General features: G+C 38.9%; 2 protein-coding genes across 4 annotated transcripts; both read right to left on the bottom strand.

Moving 5' to 3' along the window:
- Nucleotides 1-1,875: 1,875 nt before the first annotated feature.
- Nucleotides 1,876-8,520, bottom strand: LOC120723399 (leukotriene B4 receptor 1-like). Its single transcript, XM_040014835.1, has 5 exons — nucleotides 8,283-8,520; nucleotides 5,729-6,311; nucleotides 3,532-3,732; nucleotides 3,369-3,412; nucleotides 1,876-2,679 (listed from the first exon to the last, which is right to left on the bottom strand). Exons 2-5 carry the CDS (start codon nucleotides 6,290-6,292, stop codon nucleotides 2,412-2,414), a joined length of 1,077 nt encoding a protein of 358 aa, XP_039870769.1. The 5' UTR covers nucleotides 6,293-6,311; nucleotides 8,283-8,520; the 3' UTR covers nucleotides 1,876-2,411.
- Nucleotides 1,876-18,465, bottom strand: LOC120723387 (leukotriene B4 receptor 1-like). 3 transcript variants are annotated; one of them, XR_005693735.1, is made up of 6 exons: nucleotides 18,120-18,453; nucleotides 15,132-15,729; nucleotides 13,952-14,152; nucleotides 13,794-13,837; nucleotides 11,661-12,137; nucleotides 1,876-2,191 (listed from the first exon to the last, which is right to left on the bottom strand). XR_005693735.1 is itself a non-coding variant. In XM_040014826.1 (6 exons), exons 3-6 carry the CDS (start codon nucleotides 15,708-15,710, stop codon nucleotides 11,873-11,875), a joined length of 1,089 nt encoding a protein of 362 aa, XP_039870760.1. In that variant the 5' UTR covers nucleotides 15,711-15,729; nucleotides 17,634-17,732; nucleotides 18,120-18,465; the 3' UTR covers nucleotides 9,552-11,872. The 3 variants fall into 3 exon arrangements, 2 of the variants coding, with proteins under 2 accessions (XP_039870760.1, XP_039870745.1); XM_040014826.1 differs by lacking the exon at nucleotides 1,876-2,191 and adding an exon at nucleotides 17,634-17,732 and having other exon boundaries at nucleotides 9,552-12,137; nucleotides 18,120-18,465; XM_040014811.1 differs by lacking the exon at nucleotides 1,876-2,191 and having other exon boundaries at nucleotides 9,552-12,137.
- Between the last annotated feature and the right edge of the window lie 210 nt (nucleotides 18,466-18,675).

Here is an 18,675-nt window from a genome sequence, read left to right as displayed (position 1 = left end):
AGGCTGCTGAGTTTGCATATTTTGCTGTGAAGTACAGCCAGACTTTTGACCGCTTTGCCTTGGGCATTTTTAATCTGTATCTCTGCTCTAAAAGAATGTACGTACCTGGCCCCGCCTACTATCCTCGGAAACGTAAAATGATTGGCTAGAATCTAAAGTGTATCACAGCTCAGGAAAAAAAAGCACAGAAATAAAGCACCGAAATGTGCGCTGCTTTTCGGTCTGGTTACTACCGTTTATGTCAGAACCGGTGCCATCATGGCACCGGATACCGGTACCCATCCCTACCTATTGCAGCATAACTAAGGGAGGATTCAGGGTCACCTGGTCCAGCCCTAACTATATGCTTTAGCAAAAAGGAAAGTTTTAAGCCTAATCTTAAAAGTAGAGATAGTGTCTGTCTCCCCAATCCAAGCTGGTTCCACAGAAGAGGGGCCTGAAAACTGAAGGCTCTCCCTCCCATTCTACTTTTAAATACTCTAGGAACAACAAGTAGGCCCGCAGTGCGATAGCGAAGTGCTCTAATGGGGTGATATGGTACTACAAGGTCATTAAGATAAGATGGGGCCTGATTATTCAAGACCTTTTATGTGAGGAGCAGGATTTTAAATTCAATTCTGGATTTAACAGGAAGCCAATGAAGGGAAGCCAAAACAGGAGAAATATGCTCTCTCTTTCTAGTCCCTGTCAGTACTCTTGCTGCAGCATTTTGGATTAATTGAAGGCTTTTCTGGGAGTTTTTAGGACATCCTGACAATAATGAATTACAGTAGTTCAGCCTGGAAGTAATAAATGCATGAACTAGCTTTTTAGCATCACTCTGAGACAGGATATTTCTAATAAAATAGCTTAGAAATCTATTTCTAAGCCCAGACCCAGGTGACTTGCCAAAATTCAGTAATGGTGCTGCAAATCGCAAACAGATGCACATTTTTTCCCTCGATACCTAGTGGCTGCCTGCAACACCAAAGGACTTCGCCGGTGACGTCTGCCTCACCCTAGCAGCACCTGTCCCCTGAGTCAGTTGGCCTCATACAAACTCATCATCATGTTCTGTGTTGTGATTTACTTTTGTTTGTGTTTGACAAGTTTTGTTAACTTGCGACATTTGTCACAAACCATGTCTTAGCTGTTTGTGGAGGCAGACAACTACATGTCATCTGAGTGAGTGAGCACATGAAAACCCATTGAAGCTATGTCTCGATGTATGCTTTTTTAATTTTTTTATTTATTTATTTTTTTTACTGAATATGCCCTACAAAGCAGATTCAAAGCAAGCACATTCATTAGAATTAAAATTTAGATTCAAATAATTTTTGTATTCTCATGTACTAATATTATTTGATTATTATATTAATATAGCACAAGGTTCAGTTATCTTTGTACAAAAATAGAATTGTCTTTCAAGGAGCTTCGTTTTACTTTTTTACTTTGAGTACATTTTAGAGCCTGTACTTTTTCACTTATACTTGAGTAAAGAAATTTCTTCAGTACTTCAACTTTTACTGGAGTATGTTTTAACACAGATATCTGTACCGGTACTTCCAAAGAGTCTTTGCTTCTGCCAGACTTGTGCCTAAAATTTACTTATCTTTACTCTACAGAAGAAAATCTCCACTGCAAAAAAGTTGCCTTAAGAACAATTAAATCAGGGGTTGTCAAGCATAAAGCCTGGGGAACACTCTAATCCAGCACCACTGCATGGCTGTGGAAAATGTGCAGGAGGGCATAAATTTTGTATTCAACAAGAAAAGAAAATTGTTGAACCTTTTCTGCAATTTTACACATTTATTTCTTACAATTTTAAGTCAAAAGAGTTATGCTGGCAGAGTTGCAATATGATTTTGTTTTAAATCACAAAACAACAAAAACAGCTTCAATACAGTGTCTTTTAATAAGGGAAATATGCTCATAAACACTAATGAGGAATTACAAACGTCACACTAGCTGTGAACACATCCCACACAGTGTCATATAAAGCATTTATCCAATCTGTGTTTCTGTGGAAGGTCAAACTTTGCAAACTTCCAAGCATCCCATCTTCATTCGTTCACCTGACTATAAATTAACAGACTGAGCATGAAATCACTCACCTTAGTCTGATTTCTATGTTAGGTAGCATTCTCACATACACATAATATTATCACAATTTTATTTGATTATTCCAAAAAATATGTACAGTCCTATACACCTTACAGATATTCAGGTGCATGCAAGCAAAAGTAGCCCGGCTGTGCCTGTGCCTCTTACTTCCACTTAAACTCTGTTATCAGATTCTAAATATATTGTGCTGGTGCTTATCGTCTGTAGCCTCAAATGCTCAAGCTACATGTCTACATGTTCCGTTCAAAGATTTACACAATTTTAAGTGTTCTCATTTAGATACAGTCTGTTAAGTGCATTAAGTTCATTCAACATCGATTTTGTAGAGGAGAAGCCAGTGTATGATTTTCAGAATCAACGTTATTCTTTCCCAGATCGTCTTTTGCTGTGAACCGGGTGCTTTTGGTTCCTGTTTGCTCCAATGATGTTCCCTCAAACAGCTTAGCCATAAAGGCAAAGCCATTATTCTTGATATAGGATTTCCCAGCAAAGGTGTAGAGGACCGGGTTAGCACAGCTGCTGATGAAGGCCAAAGTTGAGGTCACCGCTCGGGTTGACTCAGCCATACCATACAATCTGCAGGAAAGTTAAAGTTGGATATACTTCACATTGATGGTGATTGTTTTTATACAGAGTGCCATTATAGCCTCGTCAGACTGACTCAGTACCCCTTAATTATCACCTGCAGTATCAAGACCCTATTAAGACTTTCTCTGAAAAGATGCTTTCCTCCTCTGCATGCCATCTCAACATTGCCTCTCTAATATTACCTCTGTCGGCTTAACCTGATCTGACTCTTTGATGTATTCATTTCTAATTTTGTACATCCTAGTCACATATGACTTCTCATTTGTCAGACCTTAAACCTGCAATTTTGGATGGTAAGGTGAACATGGTATTCACAGAGAGATTTCTGTAAGTGATCCTAAACCCCTGCAGTGATTTTCCACAACAGAATCCTGCCTGCTTTTAGTGCAGTGTCACATGAAGCCCAAATATTGAGATTTCTCCAGATTTTGGAATATTTTGATAATATTATATACTGAAGATGGCGGCACATTCAAACTCTTTACAATTATAGTATATTCAGTTTACTGGATGGTAAAAATTAAATCTAGGTGTGTGTCACTGCATGCACGGAGACAGACTACATATATCAGCTTTGAATTACAGAGTATTGTTATTACTGGACATAATGCATAAAATGACAATATTGTACTTCACTAACTTTAGCACCGTGTTTATGAAAATCTTCAGTTACTCACCGTTTTCTTGTTGCTGAGTCTTTTGGGTACCACGCAGCTGCCACCTTGGGTGGAAAAACAAACACCAACCCACTCAGTATTCAATCAAATCCTCAGTAAATCGATTTACAAACAGATTTGATGTGGTTATTGGGTTATTGGTAGAGAAGATCCCCTTGCACACCTGTATCATGTTGATGACGTGGTACGGCAACCAGAACAGGCCAAACATTATGACGATAGCCAGGATAAGTTTCTCGCTGCGGACATTTCGTTGAAACCTGGTCTCCCTCAGGCGTTTCAGGATGAGAACGTAGCTGGTTATGATGATTGCATAAGGAATAATGAATCCTGCCACTGTCTCAGTGGTGTACTGAAACCTCACCTGCATGAGAGGATATAACGCCATTTCCTTAGAGATTAAATACCTAAGTCATGTCAATGTGGTCTTTGGAGGACTTTTACTTGTAAAGAAGGAATGTTTTACAGAAGAGCATTACTACATTTATGAAGGATCAATGCAAAATGATTTTCAGACTTTTGTGCAGTGCCACTGCTCATGCATCAGTATTTACGGTGTGGGCTGAAGAGCTTAAAAAACATGCAGTCTGGTGTAATCTTAGTTATTTTAACTACACTCAACAAAAATATAAACACAACACCTTTGTTACTGCTCCCATTCCCCATGGGATGGACGTAGAGACCTAAAATTCATTCCAGATACACAATATAACCATCCCTCTCAAACAGTGGTCACAAATCAGTCCAAATGTGTGGTAGTGGGCACATCTGCTATATTGAGATAATCCATCCCACCTCACAGGTGTGCCACATCAGGATGCTGATCTGACATCATGAGTAGTGCACAGGTGTACCTCAGACTGCCCACAACAAAAGGCCACCCTGGAATGTGCAGTTTCTTGCGCTATTGGGGGTCTGGGGACCCAGAACCGGTCAGTATCTGGTGTGACCACCATTTGCCTCATGCAGTGCAACACATCGTCGCATGGAGTCTATCAGATTGTCAATTGTGGCCTGTGGAATGTTGGTCCACTCCATTTCAATGGCTGTGCGAGGTTGTTGGATATTCGTGGGAACTGGTACACGCTGTCGTATACGCCGGTCAAGCACATCCCGAACATGCTCAATGGGTGACATGTCCGGTGAGTATGCTGGCCATGCAAGAACTGGGACATTCTCAGCTGCCATCTGCCCTGAACAATGTGAACCATGATTCATCCGTGAAGCGCACACCTCTCCAACGTGCCAGACGCTATCGAATGTGAGCATTTGCCCACACAAGTCTGTTACGGCGACGAGCTGGAGTCAGGTCAAGACCCCGATGAGGACGACGGGCATGCAGTTGAGCGTCCCTGAGACGGTTTCTGACAGTTTGTGCAGAAATTGTTTGGTTGTGCAAGCAAACCAATTGTTCCAGCAGCTGTCTGGGTGGCTGGTCTCAGACAATCTTGGAGGTGAACCTGCTGGATGTGGAGGTCCTGGGCTGGTGTGGTTACACGAGGTCTGCGGTTGTGAGGCCGGTTGGATGTGCCGCCATATTCTCTGAAACGCCTGTGGAGACGGCTTATGGTTGAGAAATGAACATTCAATGCACGGGCGACAGATCTGGTTGACATTCCTGCTGTCAGCATGCCAATTGCACGCTCCCTCATTGCTTGTGGCATCTGTGGCATTTTGCTGTGAGACAAAACTGCACATTCCAGGGTGGCCTTTTGTTGTGGGCAGTCTGAGGTACACCTGTGCACTACTCATGATGTCAGATCAGCATCCTGATGTGGCACGCCTGTGAGGTGGGATGGATTATCTCAATATAGCAGATGTGCCCACTACCACACATTTGGACTGATTTGTGACCACTGTTTGAGAGGGATGGTTATATTGTGTATCTGGAATGAATTTTAGGTCTCTACGTCCATCCCATGGGGAATGGGAGCAGTAACAAAGGTGTTGCGTTTATATTTTTGTTGAGTGTACATTTTGAACACTAGTTAAGCTGCAGCTTCCAAGGCCTTAAACACAGTAACAAAGCTTTTCTCTCTCTCTCTCTTTCTTTCTTCACCGATTCAGCACTCTATCATGAAATAAACTGATATGAATTAAGAAAGCTGATATCAGCTTGTGCAGATGTTTAAGCTATTAATGCATCTTTATTTCAAAACAAACCAAAAAAGCCTCAATTTCAGTTAGTTGTTATGGACCTTTTACTCAATATATGTTATCATTTTCAGTAGCTTACCCACTATTTCTCGGGCTCTCAAATGTACAGATGATTTTTGAAGGCATTTTATGCATGACAATAAATATAGTTATCAAACTAATCAGATCAGTGGCAGAAAGATAGCTAACACAAGTGTACTTACATGTTCAGACAGTGTGTGATTGGGTGCACACACAACTTTCGTTTTGTTTTGAGCAGTAGCAGCTCGAAACACCAACGAGGGAATGGAAATGACCATCACGAACATCCACGTGCCTAGGATCACCCTCCTCACAACCTTCCTGGTGATCAGGCGATACAGTGTGTGTGGAAAGACCACGGCCAACAGCCTGTGCACGCTCATCAGGGTTATCAGAAAGATTGACGCATACATGTTGGAGTTGCACAGGTAGAACACAATTTTGCACATGGTGTTACCAAAGACCCACGTCTGCATGACCAGGTAGATGATGAAAAAGATGGTGAGAGCCATGAGGAACCCATCAGCACATGCCAAGTTGAGGATGAGGAGGGTGGTGACTGAGCGTTGTCGGCAGCGGGCCAGGATGCTCCAGACAATGAAGAGATTTCCAGGGACACCCAGGAGGAAGACCAAGCTGAGGATGAGGGCACCAATGGCTGTAAAATAGTTATTGCTCACAGCGCTCTCTTCTGCCGGTTCAGTGGGAATTGGATTTGTCAGAGGTGGGAGACTCGTGTTACTCATTGTAGAAGAATTTTTGACCCTGAAGGTGGGAAAAAACATTAGAACCTCAAACACAAACTCAGTCAACAGTTTAGTAAACAAAACTAATGACGTCCAAAACACTAAAGTAGCACTTTGATAAATGCTAACTTCATGTTTACAGTTTTCAGCATGGAACTGTCAGGTTACCAGATTGCCACTACAGTATTATTTATTTATTCTTTCATTCATTTATAATTTTTACCCTTTCATGCATGACTTATGACAACTTCAATGTGGATTTTTTAAAGTATTTTTATTCATCTGTAGGCATGAAAAAAATGTATAAATACTTAATATATTTATATATTTATTTCTTAATAAATATTCAAGAAAAAAATCCATATTAAGGTTGTCATAAGTCATGCATGACAGGGTTAAATAACAATAATTACAATGAAACGTGTCATACATCTATAGTAACATTGAACGACCGGTGGGTGGCAGGGTATGGAGTGACACATCAGTGTCCAATGTAGTAATTTATGTGCAAATATCGCATCAACACTGGCACAAATGCAAGAAAACAACATTCGAAGAGCTGTCCACTCTAGTGACCACTATGCGTGAAAGTGTTAAGATAAGCACCTTAGAAGTACTTTTTCTGGCTCTCCACACGAAATAGAAATTACTTGTCAAGACAGTAACAAGTAATTTCTGGATTAATGCACATTAATCCAGAAATTATCATGGGAGACCATCCAAAACACGTTCTCACCTGCACCGCTAAAGCTTAAATTGTATCTTACTTAATTGATCTGAGCAAATTTATACAAAAATGAAAACGACAAAGTTTGACTTTGGTAAAGTGTGTTTTTTGACATTTACCATCAGCTCTGTACAGTTGGATTTCAGACACTTCCTAAAACCACAACCTCTTTTGTCTCTGTGTTAAGCAAATTAGATATAGTTGTTTACTTTAATATGTCTGGTAGATGAATATTGAAACTCTAAAATTTTTATCAAACAAATGCACATACGTATTGTATCTCCAACCAGTGATATACTTAGATATTATAAAACATAATTTATAATATAGTTATATATAAAAACAACATCTCATAATTATGTGACTGTATTTTTTCTAGTTGTGAGGTCTGCTAATGTGTAATTTCGGTAATCGGTAAAATGAAACATGAGGTGAAAAATATGAACAAGTGGTTTGAATGGGCATATGATCGAGAGCTCCACACTGACACATAAGTTATAATTAAAAGTGGTATTTCCATTGAATCAACCCTCTGCATTAAAAAAAGGAATTACCTGAAAAGATATAGAAACAGATAGAAAGGTATGTAAGAGGCAAAAAGTGACAGAAATTACTGAACACAGAGTTCTTTGACAATTTGGTTCATTCAATAAAAAACCCCATAATAACCAGATACGGAAGATTAAAAAAAATGACTAATACTTTTTTAAAGAGGGACGTGTGCTACCCTGACACAGCCTCTAAAATATTTGTATCCAAGTATCTAGCCAATGATTCAGCCCTCAGAGGCAGCGTGCTAAAACACGTTGAACATTGGCAGCACTGTGTCAAAGAACAGTGTTTCAACATAGTCTTTGATTCAACTTGATTTTTTTTCTTTTTCTCACCTCATTTTTTCACATAGAAAACTGAAGTGCAGAAGTCACAGACATTGTCTGAGTCACTTTTGGACACTGTAGTAAAAAGCATCTGTACACTGACCGCAAAGAAAAAATAATTGGTGTGATTGTCTTTATCTCATTCAATTTCAAGCATTTCTTTGGGTAGAAAACCCCTCAAAAATGTTGGTTTAAAAACTGGGAATCATAAAAGAACTGCAAAGAATGCCAATAACTTTATATGGAAGGGCTCCATAACATGGAGAAGGTTTGTAAACCATTTGGTATGCATTAATTTAAACTTTGAAATTAACCCGTGTATCAAAAATATCAAAAGGAGGTCCAAAAGAAAATATGCTAAATGTTCATTTATGATATTACTCACCTTTTTATGGTTTGTTATCTCTCTGTGATGTGTTCCCAAAGTCTGAAGGTGTTCTTGTGAGCTCAGACCATAAAAACCGAACTGAACCCTTTCCTGCCTCGCAGGCTATAACATGCTGTCAGTGAGGGGAGGGATGCCGAGAGGCATGCCCTTCCTTAAAAGTCCCGCTTTTCCATTTTCTTTCTAAAGCTTTGTATTCATGACTATGTATGAGTGTCGTGTAGAATTTTTCTGTATCTGTGTATCTGTGCTAAAACAGAATATGAACTGTTATTTTTATATGCATTCTTTAAAAATGGATGTCCCAATGTGATGTACCAGAATGCATTTTTCTGTGTCCGTAGGCACTTTTAACTCTAAGCTAAGTGTTGTGCAATGAAAAGCACCCGGGGGGTTAGATGATTCAAAAGACTTTCCTGTGTCATGTATGCTGGGCACACAAGCGCAAACACGCATTTAGAGATCACACACACAACAGCAAAACCTACTTGTTCATACAAGGCTCTGTCACTGACGAAGATGCTACTCTTCACAATATAAAACAAAATGAAACAAGACAAAAAAAGCAAAGAAATGCGTTAAAATTTTTTTTAATAATATTCCAACAGCCGTAAAAAAATATCGATTTTTTAAAATAATTAAAACACAGAAACTTTCTGTACTTTTACATTACAGTAAATCAAAACTTAAAGGAATGTCACTTTACATTTACATAAAATCTTGTGAATTTTTAAAGACTTTTTTTCTTCAATCTCGAAAATATGTACCAGGAGCCTGCTGGAAGTGTTATTCTCTTTTTCACTTTTGGCTGGGATTTATCTTGAATCTGATGAATTAGATGAATTACAAAAAAACGAACAAACAACCGTATGAAAGAGTAATCAATAACTTAGCTTTGATTCCACTGCAATATACCTTTCCCCCTAAGCACCTGGTGTGCGTTTATTGTCAGCATCTCCCCCTGTCCTTTGCCTTACCCTCCCTCCCTCCTCCCCCATTTAATAAACAAATCAATGTAAAATTTGCACATTGAGCACCGTCAGGCGAACATCATTATATTAACAGATGGCATAAATCACAGATATTTTAAAATAAGAATAAAATGAAATAACAGAAATACATATGATTCAAATTTTTCAGCGAATTGTCTATTTAAACGTGTAAAATGCATTGAGTGGTGAGTAAGTCTAGAAAATTCCCAGTCCAATCATGGGACAAATTTTTTAAAATTTAATTTGAAATATGTGCTAATAATTTATATTTTTGAGTTTGCACCACCTGGCTTTTTTTTTTTTTTTTTAATTTAACTTTATTCTGTTCATACTCTTTGCTTTTCTCATCTATTGCTTTGAGATCCTCACTCGATCTTTCCGATCCTTTTGTTACTCAGCTGGAAAAAATAAACACTATTGAGGGTCACCTTCTTTTGCTGTACCGTCATTCAAAGGGCTGCAGGCCTTTGCTTTACAGCCCTTCAAAGGGCCCTATGCTTCTGTTCTACAGCCATGTAAAGGGCTGCACACGCCGTGAAGCAGTACAGTGTGCAGTGTTCAATTTACCCTACAAAATAGGTTCATCATTTATCATGTAGAAAAACTGAGATGTACAGATGAAATTGTGATTCTTTTTTAATACCAAAATATCTCAGGTTTTAAATGTGTAATTAAACTGACAGAAGGGTGATACTGACCGGTTATGCTCCAAGCCAGAAGTTGTGATTTGGTGCTACATACATGAACTGAACTGAACTGAATTGCTCTAGCCCACTTAACAGCACAGTAAGATGAATTAGATGAATTACATTAAATCATGTACCAACTGTCAACAAAACATTAGCAACACGTTTTCAGACAGTACACAACATTTAGCAAAAGCCCAAAGTCAGCCTGTGGATCCCACAGAGGCATTTCCCTCTGGACAAGCAAGGCAAGTGCTTGAGCAGGCAAGCTCCATGTTTTAAGTACATAGGTTCATTGAATTGCTTTTAATCACTAGTCTAATTTTTGTAGTGCTGTGTTGTTGCACTTCAAATTGTTGTTGCAGAAAGCTGTTACAGTTTTTTAAAAACCAAAAATAATAAGGCAGCTGATGTATTTATAGTAAATACAATTTTGTTGTTCTATTTTGTTAATTTTAGTTGGCCTATGACATTCAGTATCCTAGTTAATATTGTAATGTTCACATATGCTCTCAAGAACCAGACGTTTTGATCTCACCACGGTTTATTGTGTAGGTAGAGAAACACGGGCTGTTAACCCCTAAGACAGACCTCCGGTATAACTCCTCTCCAGCTCCGAACAACAAGAACTCCCTTTCTCTTCCTGCACACACTCACTGACATTTCCTGCTGCGCAACCAAACATGTCTCTTAAAGAAACAACAACAGTGCACACAGGTTGTCAACCTGTCACAGTAGAATAGCCTTTAACAATCATTACAATATTATATCACACTGAATATCAAGTGTAAATCAATCCCAGGCACACTTGCAGCTGAACTTACTACCAATTCAGATTAAAGTCATAGATGGGTTAAACTTTCCAGGCTGGCAATAAGATGATGCAAACAACACTGCTGCAACTGTGCAGCTCTTTGAGGTTTTGTATATTGCTTCTCTGTGTGGCCATTAGGGGGAGATGCTGACTTTGCCAAATATTATTTGAATTATGTTTCTGCAAGTGTGCAAATTGTTTTCTGATTTTTTGTAATCTACAGTGCTAAAGCTCAATCTAACAACGACAAAAAGTTCTCACATCTAGTTTCACAAGCATATTTATAATGGAACATTAGAAAATGAAATAGGATAATAGTAGGTGTGTGAATGATCACTAAGCAGTATTACTGACAGTAATAGAAGGCCCCAAAAACCTAATTTTGATTAGGCCTGCCTTGAGGAATACTTCACAATGTCTCCTCTGAGCTGAACTTTTTTTCTCCTCCCTGCAAGTCATCACTTACACTTGTTTTCTCTCTCATGACCCTCTTAGACTACGTCCTAGGCCCACCTAGGCTACATCACTCTTTGTCAGCTCATTTTATATAGTTATATCATTATAAATCAACCTACTGAGCTTTATTTTGTGAGTCTGCCTTTTGGGTACAGCCATTTACAATTCTTAACCGTTGCATTTAAAACACACACACACACATCACATGAACACATCCCACACAGTGTCATATAAACCATTCAATCTGTGTCTCTGTGTAAGGCCAAACTTCGCAAACTTCCCCAACCGTCCCATCTTCATTCATTCACCTGACTATAAATGAACACACTAAGCATGAAAACACTCAGCTGAGTCTGCTTTCTATGTTAGGTAGCATTCTCACATACACATAATGTGACACACAAAAAAAAGTATGTACAGTCCTATACACTTTACAGATATTCAGGTGCATGCAGGCAAAAGTAGCCCGGCTGTGCCTGTGCCTCTGACTTTCACTTAAACTCTGTTATCAGATTCTAAATATACTGTGCTGGTGCTTATCGTCTGTAGCCTCAAATGCTCAAGCTACATATTCCGTTTAAAGATTTACACAATTTTAAATGTTCTCATTTATATACAGTCTGTTAAGTGCATTAAGTTCATTCAACATCGATTTTGTTGAGTAGAAGCCAGTGTATGATTTTCAGAATCAACGTTATTCTTTCCCAGATCGTCTTTTGCTGTGAACCGGGTGGTTTTGGGTCCTGTTTCCGATGATGTTCCCTCAAACAGCTTAGCCATAAAGCCAAAGCCATTATTCTTGATATAGGATTTACCGGCAAAGGTGTAGAGAACCGGGTTAGCACAGCTGCTGATGAAGGACAAAGCTGAGGTCACCGCTCGGGTTAAGTCGGCAAAATCCTGCAATCTGCAGGGAAGAAAGTTAAAGTTGGATTTTTCACAGTGATGGTGATTGTTTTTGTACAGAGTGACTCAAGTACCCCTTAATCATCACCTGCAGTATCAAGACATATTGAGACCTTCCATAAAAAGATGCTTTCTGAGTCTTTTTATTATTATTCTTTTGGCTTCTCCCTTCAGGGTTCTGCAACCGCATAATCCCCAGGGATAATTAAAGTATTCTCATTCTGAATTTTCTCTGCAGTCTTTTCCTCCTTCCTGGCAGCTCCTTATTGCATATCTGTAATCCAGTTTACCTACTACTCCTCCTCTGCACATGTCCAGAGGAGGAGTCTCAACTAGGGGTGGGTTTCGATAATTGAATTTCCGATTAAAATCGGAAAATTAAAATTTTAGCTTGAATAAAGTGATATTGATTCATTAAATCCTGAATCGACTTTTAAATATACATGTATTTTGCCAGAAATGCCAGAATCTCAGGTTAAAACTCACAAAACTATTTCAACAACCACCAAACAGCTAAAAAAGCAAGTGAGAGCAGGTAAATGGATTCCACACAAAGATGTAAACACAATGCGCAGAGCCGATACTTCAGAATCTGTGAGATGTCGGCTTTCTCACCCACTGGGCCTGAAAGCTGAGAGCTCACACCTTCTGAAGCTGCAGGTTTTGTCACTCTCCAAACTAAATTGACTGGCAGCAAAAGAAGATCAAAACTATGCTTCACGTTTCATAAACATCGCCATTAATTCGCTCTGACTTTTGCTGTTTTGCTTCCACCACAATAAAATCACAATTCCTTCACAGTCTACTATTGTTTACAGCATTGTCGGCCGCTGTTTTTTTTTTTTTTTAAAGTGTCTCTAATAAACCCTCTGTATCTTTACACTCCTTCACTTCAGCAGCATCAGTAATGTTCATATACTGATTTGTGCTTTTCTTCCATTTTTGATCTACTGCAGAATATTTTTAAGGTTATCTGCTATAAAAAGCCAGGCCAGGAAACTCTCCTTAATCTTTTTCTGTGTTTTACCCTCAGTTACTTTGACACAAAGGCATCTTCTGTGTTGCTTACACCTCTGATGAAGTCTCACAAGTGCCAGTATTGATAAATGATCAGAATTATATTATCTCTGACTGTCTGGGTCAAAATTGAATTGAATCGAATCATGGATCGAATTGAATCGGGACCTTGTGAATTGGAATCGAATCGAGTCTAGAAATCAGTGACGATACCCGGCTCTGTCTCTTGTTTGTTAGAGCTTCAACCTTTTGGATGGTAAGGTGAACATGGTATTCACAGAGAGATTTCTGGAAGTGGTCCTGAACCCCTGCAGTGATTTTCCACAACAGAATCCTGCCTGCTTTTAGTGCAGTGTCACATGAAGCCCAAATATTGAGATTTCTCCGGATTTTGGAATATTTTGATAATATTATATACTGAAGATGGCGGCACATTCAAACTCTTTACAATTATAGTATATTCAGTTTACTGGATGGTAAAAATTAAATCTAGGTGTGTGTCACTGCATGCACGGAGACAGACTACATATATCAGCTTTGAATTACAGAGTATTGTTATTACTGGACATAATGCATAAAATGACAATATAGTACTTCATTAACTTTAGCACCATGTTTATGAAAATCTTCAGTTACTCACCGTTTTTTTGTTTCTGAGTCTTTTGGGTACCACGCAGCTGCCACCTTGGGTGAAAAATAAAAACCCACTCAGTATTCAATCGAATCCTCAGATAATCGATTTACAAACAGATTTGATGTGGTTATTGGGTTATTGGTAGAGAAGATCCCCTTGCACACCTGTATCATGTTGATGACGTGGTACGGCAACCAGAACAGGCCAAACATTATGACGATAGCCAGGATAAGTTTCTCGCTGCGGATATTTCGTTGAAACCTGGTCTCCCTCAGGCGTTTCAGGATGAGAACGTAGCTGGTTATAATGATTGCATAAGGAATAATGAATCCTGCCACTGTCTGAAAGGCGTACTCAAACCTCACCTGCACATGAGAGGATATAAAGAAAAGCGGTTTCCTTAGATATTAAATGAAAAACAAAGAATTATGAAACTGTTTAAACTGATCAACTTCTCTGGTTCTTTTTTGTCAAATAAGAGGACAAAATGAAACATCTGGAGACCTAAAACCAAGTAATGTTGTTATGGTCTTTGATCTGAAAAGGGCCATTCTGCAAAATAAATCATTTTACTTTATGTAGTTTTAGAATATTTTGATTCTAATTTGATTCTGATTTGCCACCTTACTTAAGGAGGACTTTTACTTGTAAAGAAGGAATGTTTTACAGAAGAGCATTACTACATTTATGAAGGATCAATGCAAAATGATTTTCAGACTTTTGTGCAGTGCCACATCAGTATTTACGGTGTGGGCTCAAGGGCTTAAAAAACGTGCAGTCTGGTGTAATTTGAGTTATTTTAACTACATTTTGAACACTAGTTAAGCTGCAGCTTCCAAGGCCTTAAACACAGTAACAAACACATCTGCAATATTTCTTTCCTCTCACTTTCAGATAGTGTGTTCCCGTTAAAATAAGCAAATGTTTTAGCTGTCTAATTGTTCATGAAATCATATCTAATAAAATGTCGAGTATTATAAGAGTATTTTTTGACACGGTAGTTTTTATCAATAGTTACAGTTTAAACACAGAGATATACTACATTTCAGGAGAAATAAACAAACAACCAAAATATCCTCCTTTAATCTGAGAATGTAAGTCATTTTTCCCCCAACAACATTTAACCAGTCTTTTAAAGAACCGTTTTTTCTTTTATTAATTTAGTCCTGAATGAAGAATTCATCCCTTTTGCTCAAAGTGTGATCATGTTCAATACCTCACTCACTATTTCACTGGCTCTCACATACAGAAGGTTTTTAGCAGGCATTTTGATAATGGAAACAAATATGGTTATGAATCTAATCAGATCAGTGGCAGACAAATAACCAACACAAGTGTACTTACATGTCTACGCAGTGTGTGATTGGGTGCACACACATATGTTGTTTGATTCATATCATCAGTTTCTTCTTTCACATCTCGAAACACCAACGAAGGAATGGAAATGGCCATCACTAGCACCCATGTGCCTAGGATCACCCTCTTCACAACCTTCCTGGTGATCAGGTGATACAGTGTGTGTGGAAAGACCACGGCCAACAGCCTGTTCACGCTCATCAGGGTTATCAGAAAGACTGATGCATACATGTTGGAGTTGCACAGGTAGAACACAATTTTGCACATGGTGTTACCAAAGACCCACGACTGCATGGCCAGGTAGATGATGAAAAAGATGGAGAGAGCCATGAGGAACCCATCAGCACATGCCAAGTTGAGGATGAGGAGGGTGGTGACTGAGCGTTGGCGTATGCGGGCCAGGATGCTCCAGACAATGAAGAGATTTCCAGGGACACCCAGGAGGAAGACCAAGCTGAAGATGAGGGCACCAATGGCTGCGGAATAGTCATTTTTCACAGCATTTTCCTCATCAGGGTCAGGAGTAGTCTTTGGGCCAGTCAGGAATGAGACACGTATGTTGTTCATGCTAGATGAACTTTTGAACCTGAAAGAAAAACCCATTGGTTTTCTTTGACTCTCCAATTGAAACATGAATTACTAGTCAAGAAAGAGCTTCAACATACATACTTAACAGACATATTCCCTACATGCACTTATAAAGCTTGGGTTTTCTCTAATCCACATAGAGTCAAAAGTATATGCAGAGTCAAATATATATGTACACCTCCACTAATATTTGTTTAAATATCCCTTAGCAAGTTTCACCTCAACCAAGGCTTTTGCTAGCCATTAACAAGTTTCTAGTATAATTGTGGATAGCTATCTGATCGTTCTTCTTAGCATAAATAGTAGAGTTAATTTAAATTGGTGGATTTTTTGGTATAGACACAACTTTTAAGCAGAGATCAAAAAAATTCAGTAGCGTTGTGGTCAGAGATTTGGGGAAACCAGTCCCATCACGCTGTGTTTTCTCCACGCTCCAAGTTCCCTGTGTTCCCAGTAGGGCTGCCACGATTAGTCGACTAGTCACGATCACGTCGACTATCAAAATCGCGACGACAAATTTAATAGTCAATGCGTCGTCTTGTAAGATCCTGAAAGACGCAGGAATAATTACAGTTGAACCCCGACTTACGAAATTAATTTGTTCCCGAGGGTCCTTCGCAGGGCTAACACAGAGAGACAGACAACCATTTGCACTCACACCTATGGGCAATGTAGACTAATCAATTAACCTATCCCCACAAACTGCATGTCTTTGGACAGTGGGAGGAAGCGGGAGTACCCAGAGGGAACCCATGCAAACATGGGGAGAACATGCAAACTCCACACAGAAAAAACATGGCCTGATGGTGGAATTGAACTCAGGACCTTCCTGCTATGCAGCAACAGTGCTAACCACCCTTCCACTGTGCTGCCTCATTAATTAATGCTGCAATCTTAAATATGATCAACCTATCTCTAATAATTGGTACCACAGGCCTTCAAGCTGTCACTAATTAAACCATTACTTAAAAAGCCATCTCTAGCTGTCTTAGGCCTTCCTTTGATCTAAAAACGTTTTGAAAGAGTAGCTGTTGAACAGCTGACAGATCATCTGCAGAGGAATGGTTTCTTTGAAGAGTTTCACTCATCTCTGTGCTTGTTCTGCTAGACCTCAGTGCAGCGTTCGATACTGTAGACCATAATACTTTATTACAGTGATAAGAGCATGCTGTATATATATTAAAGTACTGTGCTGCAGTGGTTTGAATCATATTTATCTAATAGACTCCAAATTGTTCATGTAAATAAAGAGTTCTCTTCACACACTAAGGTTAATTATGGAGTTCCGCAGGGTTCAGTGCTAGGACCAATTCTGTTTACATTATACACGCGTCCTTTATCTGGTATCATCAGAAAGAATCGCATACAGTTTCACTGCAATGCAGATGACACCTAACTTTCTCTTTCCATGAAGCCAGATGATACACACCAATTAGTTAAACTGCGGGAATGTCTTAAAGATATAAAGACCTGGATGACCTCAAATTTTTTGCTTCTAAATTCAGATAAAACTGAGGTGATGTACTTGGCCCTAAAAATCTTAGATCTAACCAGATTCTTAGAGCTGGATCAGGTGACCCTGAATCCTCCCTTAGTTAGGTTGCAATAGGCGTGGGATGTTGAAGGATTGTCATGATTCATGGGAAGTATTTCTTCTTCAGTCATCTTTTTCTACATCTTTTTGTACAGAAATAACTCAAAAATAAAAACAATTGTTGGCTCACACCTTACTACTGTACTGCAGCCTTTAAATTATTTACATCCAAGGCTCTAGCCCATGATTCAGCATAATCTCATAAACAGCATATTAAAACGCACCAAACATTGATATTAACAGCAAATACTGCATCGAAGAGCATTATTTCAACAGTCTTTGGTTCACGTTGAAGTTTTTTTCCTTACTTGTGTCACTACAGTCTCTCACTGGAAGTGCAGTACAAGCAGTTGGCTTCTGAGTCAATTTTGCACACCGTAGTAAAAGCCTTTGTGTATCTGTGCACACTGACCACAAATAAATAAATACATAAACGTGAGTGATGGAAGTTTATGGGTTCAGAAGTTGGTCATCACATCATGACATGATGAGAAGAAGTAATTTATTTTCAGGCATTTATTTGAGAACGAAATAAACGAGATGAAAAATTATCATCCACTTTAGAAAGTCTGAAAAGTAAAGAACTGCGAAAAAGCCAATAAATGTGCATCTAAGCATTCCGATAATATAATGGGTTTTAAAAAACATGTTATTTTGTATCAATAACTGACTTCAGAAAAATTATTTTAAGATTTTTTTAGCTTTGAAATAGATTCACTTGTCAAAAAAATTGGGTGGTCCAGGGGTGGTCCAAAGAAACAGGTGCTAAGTGTTTTTGTTTATAATCCACTCACCTTTTCACGATGTATTTTCTCTTTGTGATATGTATATCGTTCAAAAATCCGCTGCTCACCAGCCCTGACAGTGCTCCTGTGAGCTCAAACTATAACATCTCGCCTCGCGGGTTGTAACATGCTGTGGTTTAAGGGAGCGCTTCAGAGAGGCGTGTCCTTCATTAAAACTCTCCCGCTCCCCTTTTCTGTCGAAACCTTTGTATTATCTCGATGTATGATTGTCCTTGGAATTTTTTTCTGTGCTAAAACAGAGTCTTCACTCTGTTATTATTTATAAAAAAAAAAAAGCATGCGTTCTTTAAGATAACGTGTTCCAGTGTGAGGTACCATAATGCATTTCTCTGTTTCCTGAGACGCTTTTCACCCTGAGTCAATTGTTATTAAAAGCACCCGAGGCGTATAGATAAAATTTAAAAGCTTGCATTTTAGAGAATAGGCACGCATAAGCAAAACATTCTTGTTCATACAAGTCTCTGTCACTGACAGGAATGCAGCTTTCCATGAAACGGGGAAGAGAGAAACTTTGGAGAAGCCCAACCCGCTCACGGACTGAGTG

This window comes from Simochromis diagramma, unplaced genomic scaffold (assembly GCF_900408965.1).
Source record: "Simochromis diagramma unplaced genomic scaffold, fSimDia1.1 OVJJ01000205.1, whole genome shotgun sequence".
NCBI lineage: Eukaryota > Metazoa > Chordata > Actinopteri > Cichliformes > Cichlidae > Simochromis > Simochromis diagramma.
This window is presented reverse-complemented; position numbering and strand designations above follow the sequence as displayed.

Bases quoted from the DNA above. Each gene is read 5' to 3' on its own strand.
- LOC120723399 (XM_040014835.1), bottom strand. From the start codon at position 6,292: ATGAGTAACACGAGTCTCCCACCTCTGACAAATCCAATTCCCACTGAA. The intron at 3,733-5,728 runs GTAAGTACACTT...CCTCTCATGCAG, and splicing joins ATCACACACTGTCTGAACAT to GTGAGGTTTCAGTACACCAC. The intron at 3,413-3,531 runs GTGTGCAAGGGG...TTTCCACCCAAG, and splicing joins ACGTCATCAACATGATACAG to GTGGCAGCTGCGTGGTACCC.
- LOC120723387 (XM_040014826.1), bottom strand. From the start codon at position 15,710: ATGAACAACATACGTGTCTCATTCCTGACTGGCCCAAAGACTACTCCT. The intron at 13,838-13,951 runs GTGTGCAAGGGG...TTTTCACCCAAG, and splicing joins ACGTCATCAACATGATACAG to GTGGCAGCTGCGTGGTACCC. The intron at 12,138-13,793 runs GTGAGTAACTGA...TCTTCCCTGCAG, and splicing joins GACTCAGAAACAAAAAAACG to ATTGCAGGATTTTGCCGACT.